At 54.7% G+C, this 26507-nt stretch overlaps 2 protein-coding genes across 6 annotated transcripts in view; one reads left to right on the forward strand and one right to left on the reverse strand.

The window, feature by feature from the left end:
* The window catches only part of DKKL1 (dickkopf like acrosomal protein 1), a 62990-nt gene that overhangs the window by 14934 nt on the left and 21549 nt on the right, over nucleotides 1-26507 (reverse strand). Inside the window, exon 2 of the mRNA XM_029585741.1 lies at nucleotides 9685-9793. The gene's annotated coding sequence lies outside the window, so the exon portion shown is untranslated. The remainder of the gene's footprint in view (nucleotides 1-9684; nucleotides 9794-26507) is intronic.
* Nucleotides 684-25065, forward strand: TEAD2 (TEA domain transcription factor 2). Of its 5 annotated transcripts, none has more exons than XM_029585734.1 (13): nucleotides 684-920; nucleotides 12325-12569; nucleotides 14010-14282; nucleotides 20001-20065; nucleotides 20630-20692; nucleotides 22060-22179; nucleotides 22431-22489; nucleotides 22632-22687; nucleotides 22779-22912; nucleotides 23125-23298; nucleotides 23486-23626; nucleotides 23900-24052; nucleotides 24316-25065. In XM_029585734.1, the coding sequence occupies exons 2-13, from the start codon at nucleotides 12482-12484 to the stop codon at nucleotides 24427-24429; spliced, it is 1440 nt and encodes a 479-aa protein (XP_029441594.1). In that variant the 5' UTR covers nucleotides 684-920; nucleotides 12325-12481; the 3' UTR covers nucleotides 24430-25065. The 5 variants fall into 5 exon arrangements, with proteins under 5 accessions (XP_029441594.1, XP_029441597.1, XP_029441598.1 ...); XM_029585735.1 differs by lacking the exon at nucleotides 684-920 and adding an exon at nucleotides 1127-1368; XM_029585737.1 differs by lacking the exon at nucleotides 12325-12569 and having other exon boundaries at nucleotides 755-920.

A 26507-nucleotide genomic window follows, 5' to 3' on the forward strand; every position in this document is an offset into this window, starting at 1 on the left:
GAGCTTCCTCCCAGCAGTGCCCTGGAGAGACCCCAGCAGTGTGAGCTTCCTCCCAGCAGTGCCCTGGAGAGACCCCAGCAGTGTGAGCTTCCTCCCAGCAGTGCCCTGGAGGGACCCCAGCAGTGTGAGCATCCCCCCAGCAGTGCCCTGGAGGGACCCCAGCAATGTGAGCGTCCCCCCAGCAGTGCCCTGGAGGGACCACAGCAGTGTGAGCTTCCTCCCAGCAGTGCCCTGGAGGGACCCTCATCAGTGTGAGCTTCCTCCCAGCAGTGCCCTGGAGGGACCCCCATCAGTGTGAGCTTCCTCCCAGCAGTGCCCTGGAGGGACCCCAGCAGTGTGAGCTTCCTCTCAGCAGTGCCCTGGAGGGACCTCAGCAGTGTGAGCGTCCCCCCAGCAGTGCCCTGGAGGGTCCTCAGCAGTGTGAGCGTCCCCCCAGCAGTGCCCTGGAGGGTCCTCAGCAGTGTGAGCTTCCTCCCAGCAGTGCCCTGGAGGGACCTCAGCAGTGTGAGCTTCCTCCCAGCAGGGTCAGCTCCTTTTTGTCCCGTCTATTCTCTATGAGATTTTCTGTGTTGGAGTGGGCGGTGGCCCAGCATCTTATAACCCCGCCTCACCTGTACAGAGCCTCTCCCCCCGGGCCGGAGTGAGGAGGCTCCTCCCCTCGCCTCTCTTGGCCCCGCCCCGGGAGCGCTCCTGACTCACTGAGCTCATTCCCTTGGCCTGCTCTGCTCCAGCTTCATTCCTGGGATTCCTCTGAAAAGCTGTCACCTCTCCAAAATACCAGCCAGCCCCGGGCTCCCTCCTGATCCCCAGCAGGGGTGGGGGGCAGGAAGCAGTCCCCTGCCTCCCAGCCCAGGGGGGCTGCCTCAGTCTCTCATGTGAGCCCCCCAGTTGCTGCCCTCTCCTCACCCTCCCCTGCCAAGGTAAGCCCAAAAGTCTCTCTCCTCTCTCAGGCTGAGCATCCCCTCTTCCCCCCTTCTCCCTGGTGCTTCTTTGTCCTAGAGGTGGAAGCCACTTCGGATATTTTTCTGCTTACTGCCTCCTCCCCCCCCCCCCCTTACTCCTTTCCTGAGCTCCCCCCTCCCCTCCTTTTTTTACTCCTCAGGACCTCCTCCTCCAGACGTGGGTGGAAGAGAGGAGGGCAGTAGGTTTGATGGGGTGGAAGAGGAAGAACCTTTTGGCCTCTGATGGCTGGGGGGGGGGGGGCGTTGTCGGGGTCTGGTCTTCTTCTCCTCCTCTTCTTTTTCTGTACAAGTCTGACCATGAGCCTGCCCAGGCCCCCTCTTCCCCCCAGCCTGGATCCTGCCCCCGGGCAGAAGGAGCAGCCCCTCCTCTGGAAGTACCCCCGGCTTTGCTGAAAGTCCCCTTGTGGTGGGTTAAGGCGCCCGCGTTCTACACCGCTTTTAAAGGGGGGGGGGGATATTTTTTTTAACTTGGAAAACTTTTCCCTGCTGTTGTTGGGGGGGGGGGGGGTTTCGGGGTTTTTATAGTGAATGGAGCTTTTTTAATGGTCCCCTGGGTCGAGTTGGGTATTTTTAAGGTGGAGTGGATCTTTGTTTTTAATGTAAAGTTTCTCCCTGGATGTTGGGGGGTTTAAGGTGGAGCGGATCTTTGTTTTTAATGTAAAGTTTCTCCCTGGATGTTGGGGGGGGGGGGGGGGGGTTAAGGTGGAGCGGATCTTTGTTTTTAATGTAAAGTTTCTCCCTGGATGTTGGGGGGTTTAAGGTGGAGCGGATCTTTGTTTTTAATGTAAAGTTTCTCCCTGGATGTTGGGGGGTTTAAGGTGGAGCGGATCTTTGTTTTTAATGTAAAGTTTCTCCCTGGATGTTGGGGGGTTTAAGGTGGAGCGGATCTTTGTTTTTAATGTAAAGTTTCTCCCTGGATGTTGGGGGGGGGGGGGGGTTTTAAGGTGGAGCGGATCTTTGTTTTTAATGTAAAGTTTCTCCCTGGATGTTGGTGGGGTGGATCTGAGTTTTTAATGTAAAGTTTCTCCCTGGATGTTGGGGGGTTTAAGGTGGAGCGGATCTTTGTTTTTAATGTAAAGTTTTCTCCCTGGATGTTGGGGGGGGGGGGGGGTTAAGGTGGAGTGGATCTTTGTTTTTAATGTAAAGTTTCTCCCTGGTTGTTGGGGGGGTTTAATATGGAGCGGATCTTTGTTTTTAATGTAAAGTTTCTCCCTGGATGTTGGGGGGGGGTTTTAAGGTGGCGTGGATCTTTGTTTTTAATGTAAAGTTTCTCCCTGGATGTTGGGGGGGGGGGGGGTTTAAGGTGGAGCGGATCTTTGTTTTTAATGTAAAGTTTCTCCCTGGATGTTGGGGGGTTTAAGGTGGAGTGGATCTTTGTTTTTAATGTAAAGTTTCTCCCTGGATGTGGGGGGTGTAAGGTGGAGCAGATCTTTGTTTTTAATGTAAAGTTTCTCCCTGGATGTTGGGGGGTTTAAGGTGGAGCGGATCTTTGTTTTTAATGTAAAGTTTCTCCCTGGTTGTTGGGGGGTTTAAGGTGGAGCGGATCTTTGTTTTTAATGTAAAGTTTCTCCCTGGATGTTGGGGTGGGGGGGTTTAAGGTGGCGTGGATCTTTGTTTTTAATGTAAAGTTTCTCCCTGGATGTTGGGGGGGGGGTTAAGGTGGAGTGGATCTTTGTTTTTAATGTAAAGTTTCTCCCTGGTTGTTGGGGAGGTTTAAGGTGGAGCGGATCTTTGTTTTTAATGTAAAGTTTCTCCCTGGTTGTTGGGGGGTTTAAGGTGGAGCGGATCTTTGTTTTTAATGTAAAGTTTCTCCCTGGATGTTGGTGGGGTGGATCTGAGTTTTTAATGTAAAGTTTCTCCCTGGATGTTGGGGGGTTTAAGGTGGAGCGGATCTTTGTTTTTAATGTAAAGTTTCTCCCTGGATGTTGGGGGGGGGGGGGTTAAGGTGGAGCGGATCTTTGTTTTTAATGTAAAGTTTCTCCCTGGATGTTGGGGGGGTTTAAGGTGGAGCGGATCTTTGTTTTTAATGTAAAGTTTCTCCCTGGATGTTGGGGGGGGGGGGGGGTTTAAGGTGGGGTGGATCTGAGTTTTTAATGTAAAGTGAAGTGGATCTTTTTCAATGGACGGTATTGGGGGAGGGGGGGGGGCTCGGAGTTCAGTGGGGAAAGTGAAACTCCTGTGCCTGTGTGCTGTTCTCGATTTTTGAAAGAAATCCATGTCCCAAACGGGTGTGAGGTTTCTGTGGAAAGCCCAGGGGCATCCCGGGCGGTGAGGGGCTGGAAGCAGGGGAGCTCTGCCCCTCCCCCATTCCAAAACCGAACCGGGCCACTTTCATTTTAAACAGCGGTGAAGGAGCTCCAAGCCTTGGTAACGTCCCAGGATGCTTTACTGGGGACCTCTGGAGCAGGCTTTGGGTTGGCAGCTTGCCAGGAGCGGAGGGGGGCTGGGGTAGTTAATCCCCTGTCGGTGGTAACATGGGCTGGCTGCTGCACAGGTAGCACGGTAAAGCTGCAACTGTTCTAATGCACTGCCAAGGGTTTTGGGTGATTCCCATATTCCAAAGAAAGAGAGAGAAAAAGAGGGTCTGGGAGCTTCCCCCTGGCACAGGGAGGCTGTGTCACTGTGACCCTATCCCACAGAGGCTCTGTCACTGTGCCACTATCAAAGGGAGGTTTGTCACTGGCACAGGGAGGCTCTGTCACTGTGCCTCTATCAAAGGGAGGCACTGGCACAGGGAGGCTCTGTCACTGTGCCACTATCAAAGGGAGGTTTGTCACTGGCACAGGGAGGCTCTGTCACTGTGCCTCTATCAAAGGGAGGCACTGGCACAGGGAGGCTCTGTCACTGTGCCACTATCAAAGGGAGGTTTGTCACTGGCACAGGGAGGCTCTGTCACTGTGCCACTATCAAAGGTAGGCACTGGCACAGGGAGGCTCTGTCACTGTGCCTCTATCAAAGGGAGGCACTGGCACAGGGAGGCTCTGTCACTGTGCCACTATCAAAGGGAGGTTTGTCACTGGCACAGGGAGGCTCTGTCACTGTGGCACTATCAAAGGGAGGCACTGGCACAGGGAGGCTCTGTCACTGTGCCTCTATCACAGGGAGGCTCTGTCACTGTGCCTCTATCAAAGGGAGGCACTGGCACAGGGAGGCTCTGTCACTGTGCCACTATCAAAGGGAGGCACTGGCACACGGAGGCTCTGTCACTGTGCCTCTATCACAGGGAGGTGCTGTCACTGTGCCTCTATCAAAGGGAGGCACTGGCACAGGGAGGCTCTGTCACTGTGCCACTATTAAAGGTAGGCACTGGCACAGGGAGGCTATGTCACTGTGCCACTATCAAAGGGAGGTTTGTCACTGGCACAGGGAGGCTCTGTCACTGTGGCACTATCAAAGGGAGGCACTGGCACAGGGAGGCTCTGTCACTGTGCCTCTATCACAGGGAGGCTCTGTCACTGTGCCTCTATCAAAGGGAGGCACTGGCACACGGAGGCTCTGTCACTGTGCCACTATCAAAGGGAGGTTTGTCACTGGCACAGGGAGGCTCTGTCACTGTGCCACTATCAAAGGGAGGCACTGGCACAGGGAGGCTCTGTCACTGTGCCTCTATCACAGGGAGGCTCTGTCACTGTGCCTCTATCAAAGGGAGGCACTGGCACAGGGAGGCTCTGTCACTGTGCCTCTATCAAAGGGAGGCACTGGCACAGGGAGGCTCTGTCACTGTGCCACTATCAAAGGGAGGTTTGTCACTGGCACAGGGAGGCTCTGTCACTGTGGCACTATCAAAGGGAGGCACTGGCACAGGGAGGCTCTGTCACTGTGCCTCTATCACAGGGAGGCTCTGTCACTGTGCCTCTATCAAAGGGAGGCACTGGCACAGGGAGGCTCTGTCACTGTGGCACTATCAAAGGGAGGCACTGGCACAGGGAGGCTCTGTCACTGTGCCTCTATCACAGGGAGGCTCTGTCACTGTGCCTCTATCAAAGGGAGGCACTGGCACAGGGAGGCTCTGTCACTGTGCCACTATCAAAGGGAGGCACTGGCACACGGAGGCTCTGTCACTGTGCCTCTATCACAGGGAGGCGCTGTCACTGTGCCTCTATCAAAGGGAGGCACTGGCACAGGGAGGCTCTGTCACTGTGCCACTATTAAAGGTAGGCACTGGCACAGGGAGGCTATGTCACTGTGCCACTATCAAAGGGAGGCACTGGCACAGGGAGGCTCTGTCACTGTGCCACTATCAAAGGGAGGTTTGTCACTGGCACAGGGAGGCTCTGTCACTGTGCCTCTATCAAAGGGAGGCACTGGCACAGGGAGGCTCTGTCACTGTGCCACTATCAAAGGGAGGCACTGGCACAGGGAGGCTCTGTCACTGTGCCACTATCAAAGGGAGGTTTGTCACTGGCACAGGGAGGCTCTGTCACTGTGGCACTATCAAAGGGAGGCACTGGCACACGGAGGCTCTGTCACTGTGCCTCTATCACAGGGAGGCTCTGTCACTGTGCCTCTATCAAAGGGAGGCACTGTCACAGGGAGGCTCTGTCACTGTGCCTCTATCAAAGGGAGGCACTGGCACAGGGAGGCTCTGTCACTGTGCCACTATCACAGGGAGGCACTGTCACAGGGAGGCTCTGTCACTGTGCCACTATCAAAGGGAGGTTTGTCACTGGCACAGGGAGGCTCTGTCACTGTGCCTCTATCACAGGGAGGCTCTGTCACTGTGCCACTATCAAAGGAAGGCACTGTCACAGGGAAGCTCTGTCACTGTGCCACTATCAAAGGGAGGCACTGGCACAGGGAGGCTCTGTCACTGTGCCACTATCAAAGGGAGGTTTGTCACTGGCACAGAGAGGCTCTGTCACTGTGCCACTATCAAAGGTAGGCACTGGCACAGGGAGGCTCTGTCACTGTGCCATTATCAAAGGGAGGCACTGGCACAGGGAGGCTCTGTCACTGTGCCATTATCAAAGGGAGGCACTGGCACAGGGAGGCTCTGTCACTGTGCCACTATCAAAGGTAGGCACTGGCTCAGAGAGGCTCTGTCACTGTGCCTCTATCAAAGGGAGGCACTGGCACAGGGAGGCTCTGTCACTGTGCCTCTATCAAAGGGAGGCACTGGCACAGGGAGGCTCTGTCACTGTGCCACTATCAAAGGGAGGCACTGGCACAGGGAGGCTCTGTCACTGTGCCACTATCAAAGGGAGGTTTGTCACTGGCACAGGGAGGCTCTGTCACTGTGGCACTATCAAAGGTAGGCACTGGCACAGGGAGGCTCTGTCACTGTGCCTCTATCAAAGGGAGGCACTGGCACAGGGAGGCTCTGTCACTGTGCCACTATCAAAGGGAGGCACTGGCACAGGGAGGCTCTGTCACTGTGCCTCTATCAAAGGGAGGCACTGGCACAGGGAGGCTCTGTCACTGTGCCACTATCAAAGGGAGGCACTGGCACAGGGAGGCTCTGTCACTGTGCCACTATCAAAGGGAGGTTTGTCACTGGCACAGGGAGGCTCTGTCACTGTGCCTCTATCAAAGGGAGGCACTGGCACAGGGAGGCTCTGTCACTGTGCCACTATCAAAGGGAGGCACTGGCACAGGGAGGCTCTGTCACTGTGCCACTATCAAAGGGAGGCACTGTCACAGGGAGGCTCTGTCACTGTGCCACTATCAAAGGGAGGCACTGTCACAGGGAGGCTCTGTCACTGTGCCACTATCAAAGGGAGGCACTGGCACAGGGAGGCTCTGTCACTGTGCCACTATCACAGGGAGGCACTGTCACAGGGAGGCTCTGTCACTGTGCACTATCAAAGGGAGGCACTGGCACAGGGAGGCTCTGTCACTGTGCCTCTATCACAGGGAGGCTCTGTCACTGTGCCTCTATCAAAGGGAGGCACTGGCACAGGGAGGCTCTGTCACTGTGCCTCTATCAAAGGGAGGCACTGGCACAGGGAGGCTCTGTCACTGTGCCACTATCAAAGGGAGGTTTGTCACTGGCACAGGGAGGCTCTGTCACTGTGGCACTATCAAAGGGAGGCACTGGCACAGGGAGGCTCTGTCACTGTGCCTCTATCACAGGGAGGCTCTGTCACTGTGCCTCTATCAAAGGGAGGCACTGGCACAGGGAGGCTCTGTCACTGTGGCACTATCAAAGGGAGGCACTGGCACAGGGAGGCTCTGTCACTGTGCCTCTATCACAGGGAGGCTCTGTCACTGTGCCTCTATCAAAGGGAGGCACTGGCACAGGGAGGCTCTGTCACTGTGCCACTATCAAAGGGAGGCACTGGCACACGGAGGCTCTGTCACTGTGCCTCTATCACAGGGAGGCGCTGTCACTGTGCCTCTATCAAAGGGAGGCACTGGCACAGGGAGGCTCTGTCACTGTGCCACTATTAAAGGTAGGCACTGGCACAGGGAGGCTATGTCACTGTGCCACTATCAAAGGGAGGCACTGGCACAGGGAGGCTCTGTCACTGTGCCACTATCAAAGGGAGGTTTGTCACTGGCACAGGGAGGCTCTGTCACTGTGCCTCTATCAAAGGGAGGCACTGGCACAGGGAGGCTCTGTCACTGTGCCACTATCAAAGGGAGGCACTGGCACAGGGAGGCTCTGTCACTGTGCCACTATCAAAGGGAGGTTTGTCACTGGCACAGGGAGGCTCTGTCACTGTGGCACTATCAAAGGGAGGCACTGGCACACGGAGGCTCTGTCACTGTGCCTCTATCACAGGGAGGCTCTGTCACTGTGCCTCTATCAAAGGGAGGCACTGTCACAGGGAGGCTCTGTCACTGTGCCTCTATCAAAGGGAGGCACTGGCACAGGGAGGCTCTGTCACTGTGCCACTATCACAGGGAGGCACTGTCACAGGGAGGCTCTGTCACTGTGCCACTATCAAAGGGAGGTTTGTCACTGGCACAGGGAGGCTCTGTCATTGTGCCTCTATCACAGGGAGGCTCTGTCACTGTGCCACTATCAAAGGAAGGCACTGTCACAGGGAAGCTCTGTCACTGTGCCACTATCAAAGGGAGGCACTGTCACAGGGAGGCTCTGTCACTGTGCCACTATCAAAGGGAGGTTTGTCACTGGCACAGAGAGGCTCTGTCACTGTGCCACTATCAAAGGTAGGCACTGGCACAGGGAGGCTCTGTCACTGTGCCATTATCAAAGGGAGGCACTGGCACAGGGAGGCTCTGTCACTGTGCCATTATCAAAGGGAGGCACTGGCACAGGGAGGCTCTGTCACTGTGCCACTATCAAAGGTAGGCACTGGCTCAGAGAGGCTCTGTCACTGTGCCTCTATCAAAGGGAGGCACTGGCTCAGGGAGGCTCTGTCACTGTGCCTCTATCAAAGGGAGGCACTGGCACAGGGAGGCTCTGTCACTGTGCCACTATCAAAGGGAGGCACTGGCACAGGGAGGCTCTGTCACTGTGCCACTATCAAAGGGAGGTTTGTCACTGGCACAGGGAGGCTCTGTCACTGTGGCACTATCAAAGGTAGGCACTGGCACAGGGAGGCTCTGTCACTGTGCCTCTATCAAAGGGAGGCACTGGCACAGGGAGGCTCTGTCACTGTGCCACTATCAAAGGGAGGCACTGGCACAGGGAGGCTCTGTCACTGTGCCTCTATCAAAGGGAGGCACTGGCACAGGGAGGCTCTGTCACTGTGCCACTATCAAAGGGAGGCACTGGCACAGGGAGGCTCTGTCACTGTGCCACTATCAAAGGGAGGTTTGTCACTGGCACAGGGAGGCTCTGTCACTGTGCCTCTATCAAAGGGAGGCACTGGCACAGGGAGGCTCTGTCACTGTGCCACTATCAAAGGGAGGCACTGGCACAGGGAGGCTCTGTCACTGTGCCACTATCAAAGGGAGGCACTGTCACAGGGAGGCTCTGTCACTGTGCCACTATCAAAGGGAGGCACTGTCACAGGGAGGCTCTGTCACTGTGCCACTATCAAAGGGAGGCACTGGCACAGGGAGGCTCTGTCACTGTGCCACTATCACAGGGAGGCACTGTCACAGGGAGGCTCTGTCACTGTGCCACTATCAAAGGGAGGCACTGGCACAGGGAGGCTCTGTCACTGTGCCTCTATCACAGGGAGGCTCTGTCACTGTGCCTCTATCAAAGGGAGGCACTGGCACAGGGAGGCTCTGTCACTGTGCCACTATCAAAGGGAGGCACTGGCACAGGGAGGCTCTGTCACTGTGCCACTATCGTGGGGAGGCTCTGTCACTGTGTCACTATCAAAGTTCCTATAAATGGGGCGTCATTGAAATGCACCTAGAGAAAGTAATTTGTCACAATGTGCTGGTCTGTGTGGCTGCAGCTCTGCCTCTCTTCTCCCTCTCTTCCTTGTCCTGTTTTGCTTTCGCTGGGTGTCATTTTATTTCATCTCCATCGTCCACCCTTCCTTGCACGGGTGCACAGAGCAGGTCACAGCATACAACAGAAATAAATATTTCCGAAAGGTTAAGAGCCAGCGAGTAGTAGAGTGCAATCCTCGCACCACAGGCACTACCCAAACACAAAACGCATATCCAAATCCCTAATCGCATGTTGACCCACAGTCAGGACCGATCAGGACCCAAACCGTAACCCGCCTTCAGCTGGGTTCTGGGACTAAAAGTAACTCAGGCTAATTTCAGTGCATTATGGGAGCCCGGTGCCCTCCATGTGCCGGCCCCAACTTGGTGCCCACAGATGTACCAGGCCTTAGCTCCAGCTTACGTCTTCCCCCTATTCAGGGGCACTGAGGCTGCTACCACCACTGTATTCCTTTGGAAACCATCTCCGTCTCCAATACAGGAAATCTTCATTAGCCTGAGACAATCTGTACCTAGTATTAAGTGGATAAAATAACAGAGATGAAAGAAAAAAATACAGCATCATGACAATAAGATTACACAGTGCCCACGGGACAGGAAGAGGGACGGTCCCTGGGTTCTGGTGCCGGCCTGGATCGCCCCTGCTCAGATCCCGGTGGCAGGACCCTGCAGATCCTGTGGCTCTGGCTGCTGTTTCTCCTCTTTCCCCCAGGATCAGAGGCAGTTTTTCCTGCTCCTTCCTGGGCTGGGAAGTCCTGGATTTTCTCTCCCTCTTTTCTCAGTGCAGGAGGAAATGCATTTCTGCTTCTCTTTCCCCGGTGCTGCACTGCAGGCAGAGTTGGGCTTCTGGGGGTTTCCAGCTCACTTTCTGCCTGCACCTTTCTCTTTCTTATTCTGTGTTGGGTGAGGGTCTGTCCGTGTCCTGCATGTGTGAGTGAGATGAGGGAGGCTGCCAGTGTGGAGGTTCTGTGCAGGGATCGGTCACAGTTTAGCTGGTTCTGTTTTCCTGTGGGAGGTGTATTGGGGTTCTAGGGCCCGGTGCTGCCTTTTCCTAGGTAGGGCTGTTGCTGTGAGTCCTGCAGTTAGTGCTGTTGTGGTGCTACATGTGCACTCTGTGCCTCTCCCTCCCTACCCTTCTCTGCCTCTGCCCCCCTTCCTCCTGTCTCACTGGTGACTGAGCCCCAGGGCCTGTCTGCTCAGGCTGTGCACTTGTTGATGGATTAGGACATTGAGAAATCCTCCCCCCTTCCACTGGATCTCTGGTAAATGGCTGGGAGGGGGGTTGCTATTGTACTTGTGTTTTGAATACAGATAAAATCAGAGCCAGAGGAGAAAAACCAGCTCAGGGAGGTGGTGAGGGAGAGGAGGAGCGAGAAGGGGGAGGGGGGTAGAAGGAACTGCCTGAGATTATCCCCTTCTTTGTCCTTCTCTCCCCTTTCTATTCTGCAATGATATTTTATTTTCTCATTTATCTATTTAACATATTTCAATGCCGTGGCATCCTATGTTCTGGGCAGCTTAGTTATCTTGTCCATTTCCCTCTGCCCTTGGGCCCATTTATCTGTCCAAGGCTTTGCCCCCGCCTTCCTCGTCTCCTGGCTGTGTGCCAGTTTCTGATTGTGAACAGCGCAGCCCCAGCACAAGGAAGAGTCCCAGGCCTCACTCTTCCCTAGGAGCAAGAGAACTTGGAGGGGCTTTGGAGGAAGGAAAACAAACCTGAAGATTTGATCTGTTCTGCCCTCTGGCTGAATTGTTTAAACCACAGGTGGCCAGAAACCTCTGCTTCCCTGTAGCAGCAAGATGATCCAGAGGCAGCTTCCTTCTGATCTTATTCATGAGTCGTCTTCAGTAATATACAAGAGAGAAAGTGTGTGTGTGTGTGAGAGTGTGTGTGGTGTGTGTGTGTGTGTGTGTGCTGATTTTATTGTATTTTTTTTTTAATAGTTTTTGGAATATTGAAGTCACACAGCTTGTTTTTATAATCCCTTCTCTCCCCCAATCACACACCTACACACTTCAAAGCTGTCCATGCTGTATTCATGCTTTGCATGTATCAGTGTGACCCCTGCATGGGGCTCTGATGAGATCTGCTCTTCAGCTGTCCATGCTGTATTCATGCTTTACATGTATCAGTGTGATGCCTGCATGGGGCTCTGATGAGATCTGCTCTTCAGCTGTCCATGCTGTATTCATGCTTTACATGTATCAGTGTGACACCTGCATGGGGCTCTGATGAAGATCTGCTCTTCAGCTGTCTGTGCTCTATTCATGCTTTATGTGTGTCAGTGTGACGCCTGCATGGGGCTCTGATGAGATCTGCTCTTCAGCTGTCCATGCTGTATTCATGCTTTACGTGTATCAGTGTGACGCCTGCATGGGGCTCTGATGAGATCTGCTCTTCAGCTGTCCATGCTGTATTCATGCTTTACATGTATCAGTGTGACCCCTGCATGGGGCTCTGATGAGATCTGCTCTTCAGCAGTCCATGCTGTATTCATGCTTTATGTGTGTCAGTGTGACTCCTGCATGGGGCTGTGTTGAAGATCTGCTCTTCAGCTGTCCGTGCTGTATTCATGCTTTACATGTATCAGTGTGATGCCTGCATGGGGCTCTGATGAGATCTGCTCTTCAGCTGTCTGTGCTGTATTCATGCTTTACGTGTATCAGTGTGACGCCTGCATGGGGCTCTGATGAGATCTGCTCTTCAGCTGTCCATGCTGTATTCATGCTTTACATGTATCAGTGTGACCCCTGCATGGGGCTCTGATGAGATCTGCTCTTCAGCAGTCCATGCTGTATTCATGCTTTATGTGTATCAGTGTGACTCCTGCATGGGGCTGTGTTGAAGATCTGCTCTTCAGCTGTCCGTGCTGTATTCATGCTTTACATGTATCAGTGTGACGCCTGCATGGGGCTCTGATGAGATCTGCTCTTCATCTGTCCATGCTGTATTAATACTTTGGGGATCTTGCAGTAATGTCGTCTCCTCCCTGAGACTCTCTGCAGCTGTACTTTGCATTTGCTTTTCTGTTCTTTTCTCCAGGGGATTTCCTGCTATCTGGATCAGCTGGGGAGTGCTCTCTCTGGCCCGGTGATGGATTCTGCGGCTCTGGCTGCTGTTTCTCCTCTTTCCCCCAGGATCAGACGCAGTTTTTCCTGCTCCTTCCTGGCTGGGACGTCCTGGATTTTCTCTCTCTTCTATGGTGGCAGCAGATCCCGTGAAGCTGATTCACCAAAGCTCCAGCCCCTGTTGGGAGGCTAGGATTGGCCAGCAGCAGCCCTGGCAGGGTGAGGGAGGGCAGAGGGCACTCCAGCAGTGCCCCCGTTTTAAGAAGCTGTGTCTGGGGGGGATTTGGGATGAGGGTGGGGAGGGGGAGGGGGAAGGGATGGAGAGGGTACCGGGGGGGGGGGGGGGGTACTTAGCTGGGAGGTGAGGGAGAGGGGCAGTAGCCCGGCCCATCCCATCCATTTCCTGAAAGGGCCACAGGCTCAGCCCAGCCACTCGCTGACACTCCCAGCCTGCAGGGCCACAGGCTCAGCCCAGCCACTCGCTGACACTCCCAGCCTGCAGGGCCACAGGCTCAGCCCAGCCACTCGCTGACACTCCCAGCCTGCAGGGCCACAGGCTCAGCCCAGCCACTCGCTGACACTCCCAGCCTGCAGGGCCACAGGCTCAGCCCAGCCACTCGCTGACACTCCCAGCCTGCAGGGCCACAGGCTCAGCCCAGCCACTCGCTGACTCTCCCAGCCTGCAGGGCCACAGGCTCAGCCCAGCCAGTCGCTGACACTCCCAGCCTGCAGGGCCACAGGCTCAGCCCAGCCACTCGCTGACTCTCCCAGCCTGCAGGGCCACAGGCTCAGCCCAGCCACTCGCTGACTCTCCCAGCCTGCAGGGCCACAGGCTCAGCCCAGCCACTCGCTGACTCTCCCAGCCTGCAGGGCCACAGGCTCAGCCCAGCCACTCGCTGACACTCCCAGCCTGCAATAGCATCGGTCAGTGGTGCAGACGTTATAGATGTAGCTTTAGTCTCCTGAATCTCCAGACTCTCTTCTGAGATGTAAAATGAATCTGGACTGTAAGGGGTGACCAGGTGTCCTCTTGGCCTGTCATGGCTGGATGAATCACAGGCCCAGCTCCTCCACAGTGAGCCTGGGCCTGGAATTTCACACCCTGCTGCAGAATCTGTCAGTTTGGTGCCGCGATAACCTGCACCCTCCTGTCTCTCCCTTGTCTCTCTCTCCTTTTGTCTTTCTCTCCTTCCCCCTTCTTGGCCGGCCCCTCTATAGAGCTCCAGGATCTGACAGCAGATCAGGACCATGAGGCCCGTTCTGTGCCTGACCAGTTGCCTTCCTGGGGCAGTATCACAGATCCCAGTCAGTCTCCAGCTCTCCCCTTCACTTCTGCCCAGCAAAGGTGCCCCCCCATGCCCCAGCACAGTGGGTTTTGTCCCTGTGCGCCGCCCATGGCATAGGGCAGATAGTAGGGGGGGCCTTTCTTTGCAAGGCCGTGAGTCCAGGCCCATTCTTGGCTTGGCGGGATTGGATCCCAGCATCCTGCTTCTGGAGCTGCCAGGCTTTCCCTGTCTCCTTCTTCTCTCTCATCTGCCCTCCATTTGCCCTCCCTTCTTCCCCCTTAGTTGGTGGGTGGGGAACTTCCTCTGCGAAGAGGAGAAGCCCAGCCCAACAGGCCTGAATCCCTTCTCAACTTTCCTGCTTCTGTGTTTTCAGGATCCACCACCTCCCCCAGCCCGAGGGTTAAAGCCACTTCTTGGCAGCCCCTCCCCCGGCCATTCCTTCCGGCTGGAAGGATGGAGCCCAGCGGGTGGAGCGAGGGCAGCAGCCCCGAGGAGAGCACGGGGGACCCCGCGGAGAAGGGCCTGGACAACGATGCCGAGGGGGTGTGGAGCCCAGACATTGAGCAGAGCTTCCAGGAGGCGCTGGCCATCTACCCGCCCTGTGGCCGACGCAAGATTATCCTGTCCGACGAGGGCAAGATGTATGGTGAGTGGCCTGAGAGGGAGCCAGTGGGATTTCCCCTCCACCCCCTCTGAGCCGGCTCACAGTCATTTGTCTTTGTCCAGAGCCTGCCAGGGTAGAGGGGGAAGTGAGAGGCAGGGTGGGCTAATGGTTGCCCCACTGGCATTAGACCTTCAGGGGGGAGGAGGACAAGTTTCCATCAGAAATCCAGGCACTTAAGGAAGACATTAGAACAGCGGAAGAGACTGAAGATAGTCTGCAGGGGGAGGCAGCCAGGCAAAGAGTAGGCCGAGAGATCCTGCCTACAGCTTGCGCCCCCTGGACCACTGGCTGTTCTGGGCCAGGGCTCCAGTGCTTGATGTTCCAGAAGGTTCTTGGTGTGTCACTCCCTCGCTCGCTCACTCTCGTGACTCTCCGTCCTCTGTTCCTCTTTCGCCCTTTCCTGAGTGGGGGGGGGGGGGGGGTGTTTCCCCTGTGATTCTTGGAAATAAAATTCTGTCGTTGTGCCACTTGCCCAGGGAGGGAAGGTGGAGGATGAGGGGGATTTAGAGGGAGACAGGAGGAGGGTTGGAGAAGGGGAGGAACCGGACCATTGAGAGGGAGGGTGGGTGAGATCGGGAGGGTAGTCTCAGTATGAACGGAGGGGAAAGGGCCTTGGGGGAACGTCTGTGACTGAGCACCCGCCTGGCCAGATAAACTCCGCATGCACCCCTTGCAGCAGTGTGGGAGGGAGTGGGGGACAGGAGGACATTTGGCTGACTCCGCCCCCCCTCGTAGTCCCTAACACTTCGCAGCCGCGGCTTGCATTTGCATGCAATTAGAAGAGAGTATTGAGCGGTAGGTGAAGAGAACTGTGCGTGCGGGGAACGAGGGTGCGCCAGGCACTGCCGCACTCTTTCTACCGCGGCCTTAGAGTATCGACCTGCAAGTCTCCCTCTTCTGGGGTCTCCAGCCTGTGCAGCACATCCGCGGTAGGGGCACCTGGGCCCTGAAGGAGCTGGGGGTGGATGACCCAAAGGAGCGCTGGATTCCGACCTCCTCGTAGGGTAGGGGGGCAGACTCGTTTCGTAAAGACCGGAGCATCTCTCTTTGCTGCTGTGAAGACACAGGATCCACGAGCTTTTGATTTGCCCAAGGTTGTTGCTCCAAGGAATGGGCCAGCGGGGGCACCGCGTTGTCCTTTTGCCTTCGTCTGTGAACACGCAAGCCCAAATTTTAGGGGGGTGACGGCCCTGCCTGTGCCCACCGCAGACTGCGATATACGCCTTCCAAATGATCCCACCCCCCCCCCCCTCAGGTCCGATGGGTGGAGGCCGAAGAGAGGCGAGGGGCTGTTTGGGTGATGTTGCGAGATTCATACTGCTGTCTGCCCAGGAGGAGACTTGGGATTACAGGACCCTGAAGGCTTTGGGATGTGCTTGGTGCTGCCTCTCTTGCACCCTGCGGGGGGGGGGAAATCTGCATGTGCTGTCCTGGGACCAGGTTGACCGAGACTCCTTTTGTTATAAAAGTTTGGCTGGCCTACAAGTGGTCAGAGAAGAGCGGGGGTGGGAAATGCAGGGAGAGCTAGAGACTGAGGGGAGGTGCCCAAGACCCCCGCTGCATCCCTGCAGTCAAGCTGGTTGACCCTCCAGCTGCTCTCCATACCCTCCTAGCCACAGCTGCACAGGGAGCGTGGACTAGCAGGGAAGGCCGAAGCCAGGCCTTGCCCTAACTCGGGAAGGAGGTGGCTTCTGGTAACCCAGACCCTGATGTACTGCAGACAAATGCTGTACATGGTGGGGGGCTTGAAATGCACGTCACGTGCAGACCCCCCCCCCCCACACACACACACACACACCTCCAATCTCCCCTCAGTCCTTTATTTTAGGATAGCGTGGGCATGAGGTGGGCAGCGGGTGTTGGGATGACGTTTGGCATGGCCAAGCCTAGCAGTAGATAAGACATTGGACCCTCCCTTCCAGTTATCTTGTACCTGCTATTTCTCTGCTTTTTTTTTGGGGGGGGGGAGGCGGAGCACTGTGTAATTGTTTAACAGGAACGATATTCTGATATACTGCTTCTGGTAAAGGTTAGTCCAACCCATTGCATCTTGATGGCGGGTGGGAGGAGGATTAAGGCCATTAATAGCCCATCTAATGCCTTCCAGATGCTGCTGATAACTGCACAAACATCGTCTGTCTGTCACCTCCTCTCCCTCCTCCTCCATCATCTTTCACGCCTCCTCCTTGCTCCCCTCGCTGGCAGCCACGCCTGGCAGGTGCTGCCTTCCAACGGCGCGAGTCCCATGAAGGCACAAGCAAAGACCTGTGACCTCTGAAGCAGCTGTCTGGCCTGGTATCTGTTTCTTCTGGCTCCAGGGCATTTCCTCCCGCCCTCCCTCGCCTTCCCTCCCATCCTTTTCTTCCCAGCTGCCTCCTCAGTAATCTCCCCCCCCCCCCCCCTCGGGCCTGCTTCCCATGCAGGGGGCCTCAGCCAAGCCCTCTAGGCCTAAACTGTGCAAACACCAAGGGCCTCTTGACCAACCCTAGAGATCTGTGGATAGAGGGGGAGGGGGCTTTAGCTCTGAGATAACGTTTACCTGCCCCTGCAGGGATGGAAGGGGCTTTTTTTGTGCACCACATTCTCCTATCCCAGAAAAGTTTCCAGACAGCAGCTTCTGTAATCAATAAGAAATTAAAGTCCATGGAACCGGGAGGCCCTGTTCCTGCTGGCCTGGTTCCATCTGCTGGCCTCCTAGGGAGAAGTGGAGTTTTGGAAAGGGTCCCCCTGCCAGGCTCTCCTGCAGAGATAAGGCCCCAGGGCACAAAGGCTTAACACTCACTGGAATGTTTCCCTCCCGCCCGCCCATCCATCTCTCACTCGTACAGCTGCACCCCTGCCTGAGGCTGCTCCCATCCTGCGGCTAACCAGGGGATTCTCCACACTTCACTGCTTATATTGCTGTGTACAAGGTGGGGGAGGGGGAGCAACCCTGAGGTCTGGGGAGTGAATGATTCAGAGATGAAATAAAAAGTAAGAGGGTGACGCCATTGAGGTCAATGGGGTGAATGATGTGGGGAAGAGATATTTAAGAGGGTGACACCATTGAGGTCTATAGGAGTGAATGATGTGGGGAAGAGATATTTAAGAGGGTGACAGCATTGAGGTCTATGGGAGTGAATGATGTGGGGAAGAGATATTTAAGAGGGTGACAGCATTGAGGTCTATGGGAGTGAATGACGTGGGGAAGAGATATTTAAGAGGGTGACAGCATTGAGGTCTACGGGGGTGAATGACATGGGGAAGAGATATTTAAGAAGGTGACACCATTGAGGTCTATGAGAGTAAATGATGTGGGGAAGAGATATTTAAGAGGGTGACACCATTGAGGTCTATGAGAGTAAATTATGTGGGGAAGAGATATTTAAGAGGGAGACATCATTGAGGTCTATGGGGGTGAATGACGTGGGGAAGAGAGATTTAAGAGGGTGACGCCATTGAGGTCTATGGGGGTGAATGATGTGGGGAAGAGAGATTTAAGAGGGTGACGCCATTGAGGTCTATGGGGGTGAATGATGTGGGGAAGAGAGATTTAAGAGGGTGACGCCATTGAGGTTTATGGGGGTGAATGACGTGGGGAAGAGATATTTAAGAGGGAGACATCATTGAGGTCTATGGGGGTGAATGACGTGGGGAAGAGAGATTTAAGAGGGTGACGCCATTGAGGTCTATGGGGGTGAATGACGTGAGGAAGAGATATTTAAGAGCATGACGCCATTGAGGTCTATGGGGGTGAATGATGTGGGGAAGAGAGATTTAAGAGGGTGACGCCATTGAGGTTTATGGGGGTGAATGACGTGGGGAAGAGATATTTAAGAGGGAGACATCATTGAGGTCTATGGGGGTGAATGACGTGGGGAAGAGAGATTTAAGAGGGTGACGCCATTGAGGTCTATGGGGGTGAATGACGTGAGGAAGAGATATTTAAGAGGGTGACGCCATTGAGGTTTATGGGGGTGAATGACGTGAGGAAGAGATATTTAAGAGGGAGACATCATTGAGGTCTATGGGGGTGAATGACGTGGGGAAGAGAGATTTAAGAGGGAGACATCATTGAGGTCTATGGGGGTGAATGACGTGGGGAAGAGAGATTTAAGAGGGTGACGCCATTGAGGTCTATGGGGGTGAATGATGTGGGGAAGAGAGATTTAAGAGGGTGACGCCATTGAGGTCTATGGGGGTGAATGATGTGGGGAAGAGAGATTTAAGAGGGTGATGCCATTGAGGTTTATGGGGGTGAATGACGTGGGGAAGAGATATTTAAGAGGGAGACATCATTGAGGTCTATGGGGGTGAATGACGTGGGGAAGAGAGATTTAAGAGGGTGACGCCATTGAGGTCTATGGGGGTGAATGACGTGAGGAAGAGATATTTAAGAGCATGACGCCATTGAGGTCTATGGGGGTGAATGATGTGGGGAAGAGAGATTTAAGAGGGTGACGCCATTGAGGTTTATGGGGGTGAATGACGTGGGGAAGAGATATTTAAGAGGGAGACATCATTGAGGTCTATGGGGGTGAATGACGTGGGGAAGAGAGATTTAAGAGGGAGACATCATTGAGGTCTATGGGGGTGAATGACGTGGGGAAGAGAGATTTAAGAGGGTGACGCCATTGAGGTCTATGGGGGTGAATGATGTGGGGAAGAGAGATTTAAGAGGGTGACGCCATTGAGGTCTATGGGGGTGAATGATGTGGGGAAGAGAGATTTAAGAGGGTGACGCCATTGAGGTTTATGGGGGTGAATGACGTGGGGAAGAGATATTTAAGAGGGAGACATCATTGAGGTCTATGGGGGTGAATGACGTGGGGAAGAGAGATTTAAGAGGGTGACGCCATTGAGGTCTATGGGGGTGAATGACGTGAGGAAGAGATATTTAAGAGCATGACGCCATTGAGGTCTATGGGGGTGAATGATGTGGGGAAGAGAGATTTAAGAGGGTGACGCCATTGAGGTTTATGGGGGTGAATGACGTGGGGAAGAGATATTTAAGAGGGAGACATCATTGAGGTCTATGGGGGTGAATGACGTGGGGAAGAGAGATTTAAGAGGGTGACGCCATTGAGGTCTATGGGGGTGAATGACGTGAGGAAGAGATATTTAAGAGGGTGACGCCATTGAGGTTTATGGGGGTGAATGACGTGAGGAAGAGATATTTAAGAGGGAGACATCATTGAGGTCTATGGGGGTGAATGACGTGGGGAAGAGAGATTTAAGAGGGAGACATCATTGAGGTCTATGGGGGTGAATGACGTGGGGAAGAGAGATTTAAGAGGGTGACGCCATTGAGGTCTATGGGGGTGAATGACGTGAGGAAGAGAGATTTAAGAGGGTGACGCCATTGAGGTTTATGGGGGTGAATGACGTGAGGAAGAGATATTTAAGAGGGAGACATCATTGAGGTCTATGGGGGTGAATGACGTGGGGAAGAGAGATTTAAGAGGGTGACGCCATTGAGGTCTATGGGGGTGAATGATGTGGGGAAGAGAGATTTAAGAGGGTGACGCCATTGAGGTCTATGGGGGTGAATGATGTGGGGAAGAGATATTTAAGAGGGTGACGCCATTGAGGTCGATGGGAGTGAATGACATGGGGAAGAGATATCTAAGAGGGTGACGCCATTGACATTTCCTGCCCTCCTTTTCTCTTGCTCCATATGTGTCTCTCTTTCCCTCTCTGTCTAATGTTCTTCTTTCTCAGGCCGTAACGAGTTGATAGCCCGGTACATCAAGCTCCGGACAGGGAAAACACGCACAAGGAAACAGGTAGGAGAGCACAGACTGGACCGCTTTGTCCTGGATTTAGTACTGCCTGGGCTTCCTTCCTCCCTCTTTCTCCTCTCCTCGTTGGAACTGGCTCTTCCCGCCCTGGCGCATGGCCTTCACTCATGAGCTCCTCCCATACCTAGAACATTATTGTTGGGTGGGGGGGCGGGAGTCCTGGTCCTGAAGACGCCCCCATCCCACCCACCCCTACCGTAACCCTTGGTCATAGATTTACTGCACGTTGGACTTACCCTAGGGCACCCTTTCCCCTCCCTAGTGGGGAAACGTCCTTTCTCTCACGCACTCCCCACCTCACCACCCGAATTTGCTCTGTTTATGTGGGGCTGGCAGTAATGCACGGACCCACCTCGCTCTGCCTTTTCCGGAATTGGCACTTGTAGCTGCCATTCCCTGCTTTGGTGGGGAGTGCAGGGCCAGCGTGAGAAACCGTCAGGGCTGGGTGGTGAGGAGGAGGAACAATTCGGGACCTGAAAGGCCGTAGGCCTTTTTAATGCCACAGTCTTGGTTCATTTGTTTTCCCACCTCTGTGTCCTCCTTGTGCAGGTCTCCAGTCATATACAGGTCCTGGCTCGCAGGAGGTCCCGGGAGGTCCAGTCCAAGCTGAAGGTTAGTGGTCCTGCTGAATCTGCATCCACCTTCCCTGCTCAGCACCCGTCCGCCCGCACATGGCCCTGGCACAGGAATGTGTCCGAGACCAAGCTGGGTCACGTAAGAACGCTGCAAAAAATGAACAGGCACAGCCAGCAAGAACTTTCTTGCGGTATTACTGCAAAGCTAGGATGTTTCCCCTTACAACTTAAAAAAAAAAAAAGAGAGTATTTTGATTCTGGGGTCATGTCAGTGACGGTGACACCACCTTCCGCCACCACTAGACACGCTGTGACATGACTCAAAGCCCTGCAAATAACAGCATCTGCAGAGCAAACCTAATGCACCATAACAGCATTAACTGCCAGGGCTCACACAGCAACAGCCCTACCTAGGAAAAGGGAGCACCGGGATCTAGAACCCCAATACACCTCCTATAGGGAAACAGAACTGACCGGGCTGCGACAGATCCCTGCACAGAACCTCCACACTAGCAGCCTCCCTCACCTCACTCACCCACGCAGGACACGGACAGACCCTCATCCAACACAGAATAAGAAAGAGAAAGGTGCAGACAGAAAGTGAGCTGCAAACCCCAAGAAGCCCAACTCTGCCTGCAGTGCAGCACCGGAGAAAGAGAAGCAGAAATGCATTTCCTCCTGCACTGAGAAAAGAGAGAGAAAATCCAGGACTTCCCACCCAGGAAGGAGCAGGACAAACTGCGTCTGATCCTGGGGGAAAGAGGAGAAACAGCAGTCAGAGCCGCAAAATCTGTGGGGTCAGAACCGGGATCTGAGCAGGGGCAATCTGAACCAGCACCAGAACCCAGGAGCCAACCCTCTTACTGTCCTGTCTGCATGGTGTCACTTTATTTTATTGTATTATTATGAGAAATATTTTCTTTTATTTTTTTTAACCACTTTCTGTGTTGCTTGGAGAAATTGTCAGGCCAGGGAAGTCCCTTTGATTCTGAATCTGGGGAAATATATATTTATTTATTTAGCATATTTCTATACCGTTTTACCAGTATTAATACTGTTCAAAGCGGTTTACAATAATTAAATAAAATATAGAAATCAATAAAATAGAATAACTAAATAAAAACAAAAATTACAACAAAAAATAAGAATAAAAATACAGCATAATAATTATCAATAACATAAATTAGGATAATAAGAGTGTAGAAATGGCGACTACATTATAAAATAGCGACTACATTATAAAAACTTAAAGAACAGAAAAATATGACAGCAGAGAGAGAGAGAGAGTTACTTGCCCAGGGAAATGCTGGGATCAGACCCAGCAGCTGGTCCGATATGGCCATGTGGTACCACTCGGCCCATTCGTGTACCACTGTCTCGCTTCTATCCCCTTCTGTCTTGCAGGAGCAGGTGGTGAAGGACAAAGTTCTCCAGAGCATGACGTCCATGTCCTCTACCCAGCTAGTCTCTGCCACCACCATCCAGAGCAAAGTGGGTGTGTCCAGGCCCCCTTCCATCCCTGGGGTAAGCGAGATCCCCCGACCCCCACCCAGCCTAGCCTTCCCCCTTCGCCTCCTCGTTCCCTCAGCCTTTCAGAGCATAGAGGACTGGGGACATGGGAAGGGGAGGCCCACGATGCAGCCTGCCACCGGTTGGCCTCGTAGTGGCCGTGGCTGTGCTCCGTACAGCTTTGTGCCACCTCCGCCTCCTCGTCGTGCGCCCCTCCACGTCCCATCCGACCCCCCCCCCCACTAACGCAAGGATTTGGGTTTCAGTCCACAGACTTCTTCCCCTTCTGGCCTGGAGGTGTCGTGCCGCCTCATCCCACGGAGGAGTAAGTACCCTCTGCTGTCGCCGCGGCCTCCTGCCGTGCCGCCAACCCTCCTACGCCCACGAGCGGCACTGACGGGTGGGCGCTGGATTGCTGCTGACTGCTCCGTGTCAGATTTCGTGTTTTTTATGGTTTTTCCCTACAGTGCAAAGATGTTTTCACAGATGACCTTTCCTCTGCAGCCTCCTCTGGCTGTTCCAGGTATGCCGTGGACCCCTCCCCCCGGTGCTGTGGGTCAGGGACAGGTATGGAGCTCTGGGTCATGGTCAGTATGGCTTTGTTTTGCTCGCAGGGTACGAGAACGTTGCCGACAGCCTCCCTCTGGTGCCCAGCAGCCTTGCGTGGCACGGATGTGGCATTGGCACAGCCAGACTGCACTTGGTCGAGTTTTCCGCCTTCATGGAGCAGCAGGGAGAGACCGACACAGTGAGTGACCCTTGCTCCTTCTGTCCAGCACAGCGAGAGACCCCCCCTGCTCCTTCTCTCCATGGCAATAGGTGACTCCTTCCCCTTCTCTGCGGTGCAGTCGGTGGTCCCTGCTCCTTCTGTGGCCACATCTTGTGAAATTGCTCCCCTCTCTTTCCCCTCCCCCCCCCCTCGTCTCTGCCCACTGATTTTCTTGTTTCTTCCCGAACCAGTACAACAGACACCTCTTTGTGCACCTCAGCCAAGGGAGCTCTGCACACGGCAACCCGCTGCTGGAGTCCGTGGACGTGCGGCAGATCTACGACAAGTTCCCTGAGAAAAAGGGAGGCCTGAAGGACCTGTATGAGAGGGGGCCCCCCAGCGCCTTCTTCCTGGTCAAGTTCTGGGTGAGCCCTGTAGTCGCACACATGTACATTCCCCTCCCCCCAACCCACACCCGTGCTCCTACACCTCATTGCTTCCCTAAGGCCTCTGTGTCCACTTAAGTGTCCTTCCATGCGGCGAGAGTTGCCGGCTGTTGCCCGGAGAGGGTGGACTGGATTTATTTGTCCTGCACTCTCTCCATTAAAACAGGCCGATTTGAACACGGGGGTCCCGGACGAGCCTGGAGTCTTCTATGGGGTAAGCAGCCAATACGAGGGACTCGAGGACACGATCATTGCCTGCTCCTCCAAGGTCTGTTCCTTCGGAAAGCAAGTGGTGGAGAAGGTGGAGGTGAGCGAGCGCCTGGGCCAGGCGGTTTCCTAGGCGAGGAGCCTGCTTACTAATGACATGGGAGGGGGAGAGCTGCTTGTTAGGGACCTGGAAAGGTGAGAATTGTCCCCGATTGTTACTCATATTTAGGAGAGGGGTGGAGGAGGGACTGCTTACTTAATAGCTGAGAGGAGAGCGTCTGGTGAACCCTGGGGTGTATCATCACCTCTCCCAGGGGGGTCGCTCCCACTCTGCTGGGCTTTCCTCCGCTGCTGGAGTCTCCTCTTTTCGCAGACTGAGTACGCACAGTTTGAGAATGGACGTTTCATGTACCGCATCCATCGCTCCCCCATGTGTGAATACCTCATTAACTTCATCCACAAGCTCAAACAGCTTCCTGAGAAATACATGATGAACAGCGTGCTGGAGAACTTCACCATCCTACAGGTAACCCCCACCTTCCATGTCCCCTCTCATCGCTACCTTGTCCCCTTTCTCCCTCTTCCCTCCCTCCCTCTCTCCCAGAGATCCTCCATTATCTCACCGCCAGCCCAAACCCCCTCTCCAGGTCACTAGCTTCCGACACACCCTTCGTGACCTTTCTTGCTCTCCCTATTCTCCAATCCCCCTCTCTCTCCTCTCCTCCCTCCCCCTACAGACATCGCACAAACCCTCCTCTTCTCGCTTCTCTCCCCCCCCCCCCCCTGCAGGTGGTCACTAACCGGGACACACAAGAGCTTCTCCTGTGTGTGGCTTACGTCTTCGAGGTCTCCACCAGCGCCTGTGGCACGCAGTATCATACCTACCGCCTGGTGAAGGAGTGAGCTTCCGGCCCGGGCCCCCACCTCTCCCCTCTAGAGGGCCAGGGGCCATGCACCCCCTTCCAGAACTGCTGCCCCTGCTACTGATGCGTCACAAACTCTTCCAGAAAGGCGGTTGTGAATTCCAGGGCAGCAGGCAGCGGCAGCCGAGCCTGGAGGGGACGGATTGAGCGGCTGCGTTTGTGGTGTTTTATCTTCTCTTGCCTCCCTTTCCCTGGACACCAGGCCTTGGCCCGCCTTCTTTCGCAGGAGCCATGTCCTTGTCTGCAGTGTTGGGCAGGGGCGTGTAAAGCACCCTCCCCCCCCCCCCCATCTGGGGGTCCCGGCCCCTGTTATCGAGGGGTAGCAGGAGGGGTAGTAGGGGTAGCAGGAGCACGAGGTGGGTGTGCGGCTGAGCTTCCTGTCCGTGGGGAGCAGCAGGGTTGCGGCCTGTGCTGGGAGGGGTGGGGGGGGGGGGGGGGGTGACGGGGCATGGGTGGCTCTCGTGGTGCCTTAGCGTCTTTGGGTCCTTCCGAAAGGGCTGCTGGCTCCGTGGGCCGCGTGCATCCTTTCATGTGCACACAGATCTTGGCCCTACTGCTGCCACCAAATAAAATTGTTTTTAATGACCTTTTCTAAAATGAACCTTGCAATCCTTCCTTTATTACGTAGGCAGTTCCTTGCCATCTCAGGAGGGGGCCGGGAGGAGGCTGCCAGGGCCTTGGTAAAGCTGCTGGAAAGAAGGGGGGGCATTGGGTGTGGGTGGAGGATGAAAGAGAAATATGCAGGATTCTGGGGAGGGCTATGGCCGTAAGGGAGCTGTAGTCTCCAACCACCCCCAGCATCACTTGACCTCCATGCCAGAAGCCCTTTGAAATTCGGGACTGGTGGGGTCAGGCTGGCCCAAAATGGTACATGGGGCCATGTCTGAAGGGGGTTGCCACCCTGGGGCGAGGCTCCTCCAAGGTCCATGGAACCGGAAAGGAAGAACCCCCCCCCCCCCCCTGGTTTCCCTCTGCATATTTCCAACCCAAGCTGCCTGAAAGGCATCAGGTCAAATGAAATGACGAAATCCGCAGGCCTTGTGATTTCTATAGAAGGCATGTGCAGTTTGCCCTGCATTCTGGGAAGCAGCCAGCAGGTGGCAGTGCCACACAGAGAGCGATGGCTGCTACTTGCCCTGTGGAGGCCGGCGGCTAGGAACAGCACTGGGAGTAGGAGGACCGCAGCAAGCCCCTGGGTTTGCAGGAGAGAGGGCAAGGGCGGGATCTCTGCGTGCCCCCCCCCCCCCCCCAAGTAATATTCCAGGCCCCTGTCTCCAGGGCGAGACCTTGCCCCAGGAGCCTGGATGCAGGCTGCAGCTGGAAGATCCTCTGACCGCTTCCCCCTATGCTGGGAGGGTGCACAGATAAATGCCCCGGGGATCTTGTGCTGTTCAGATTCCGATTTCTTTAGTTGCAGGACAGTTTTGCATGCGTTGCCAAAGTAATGTACAGAATGACCACCATGGAAGAAAAGAAGGGGTATCAAACAAGTAGAGGCACAGGTCAGGGACACGGCTCAGGTTTTCGTGCTGATACTACGGTCAGAAAGATCTGTTCCCCCCAGGAGAAATAACGGTTTGATGGCTAAAGCCTTGGCTGGGGATGAGGGAGGTGCTGCATTCCTGCAGGGGGTGGATCTCACGCTGATCTCTCCCCTAGCACCCCCGCGGGAGGAGCGGTGAGGGCTGAAGGCACAGTGAGGGGTAATTATTCCTGCAGGGGGTGGATCTCATGCTGATCTCTCCCCTAACACCCCCGAGGGAGGAGCGGTGAGGGCTGAAGGCACAGTGAGGGGTAATTATTCCTGCAGGGGGTGGATCTGTGGCCTGGGCTGAGAGAGGAGCTGGCACCTGGGGAATTGCCTGCAGCCGAGTGGTATTAAAGCTTGTCTGTCACATTTCTCTATCTTCAGCCTCAGGAAGGAGGAGAGAGAGAAAAATTGGTTCTTGCCTGCTAATTTTTGTTCCTGCAGTACCACAGATCATTCCAGAGTCCTGTGTTTTGCCTCCCTGCCAGCAGATGGAGACAGAGGACATTTCACTGACACTGTACATAACC

Source organism: Rhinatrema bivittatum, chromosome 19 (genome assembly GCF_901001135.1).
Source record: "Rhinatrema bivittatum chromosome 19, aRhiBiv1.1, whole genome shotgun sequence".
Taxonomy (NCBI): Eukaryota; Metazoa; Chordata; class Amphibia; order Gymnophiona; family Rhinatrematidae; genus Rhinatrema; species Rhinatrema bivittatum.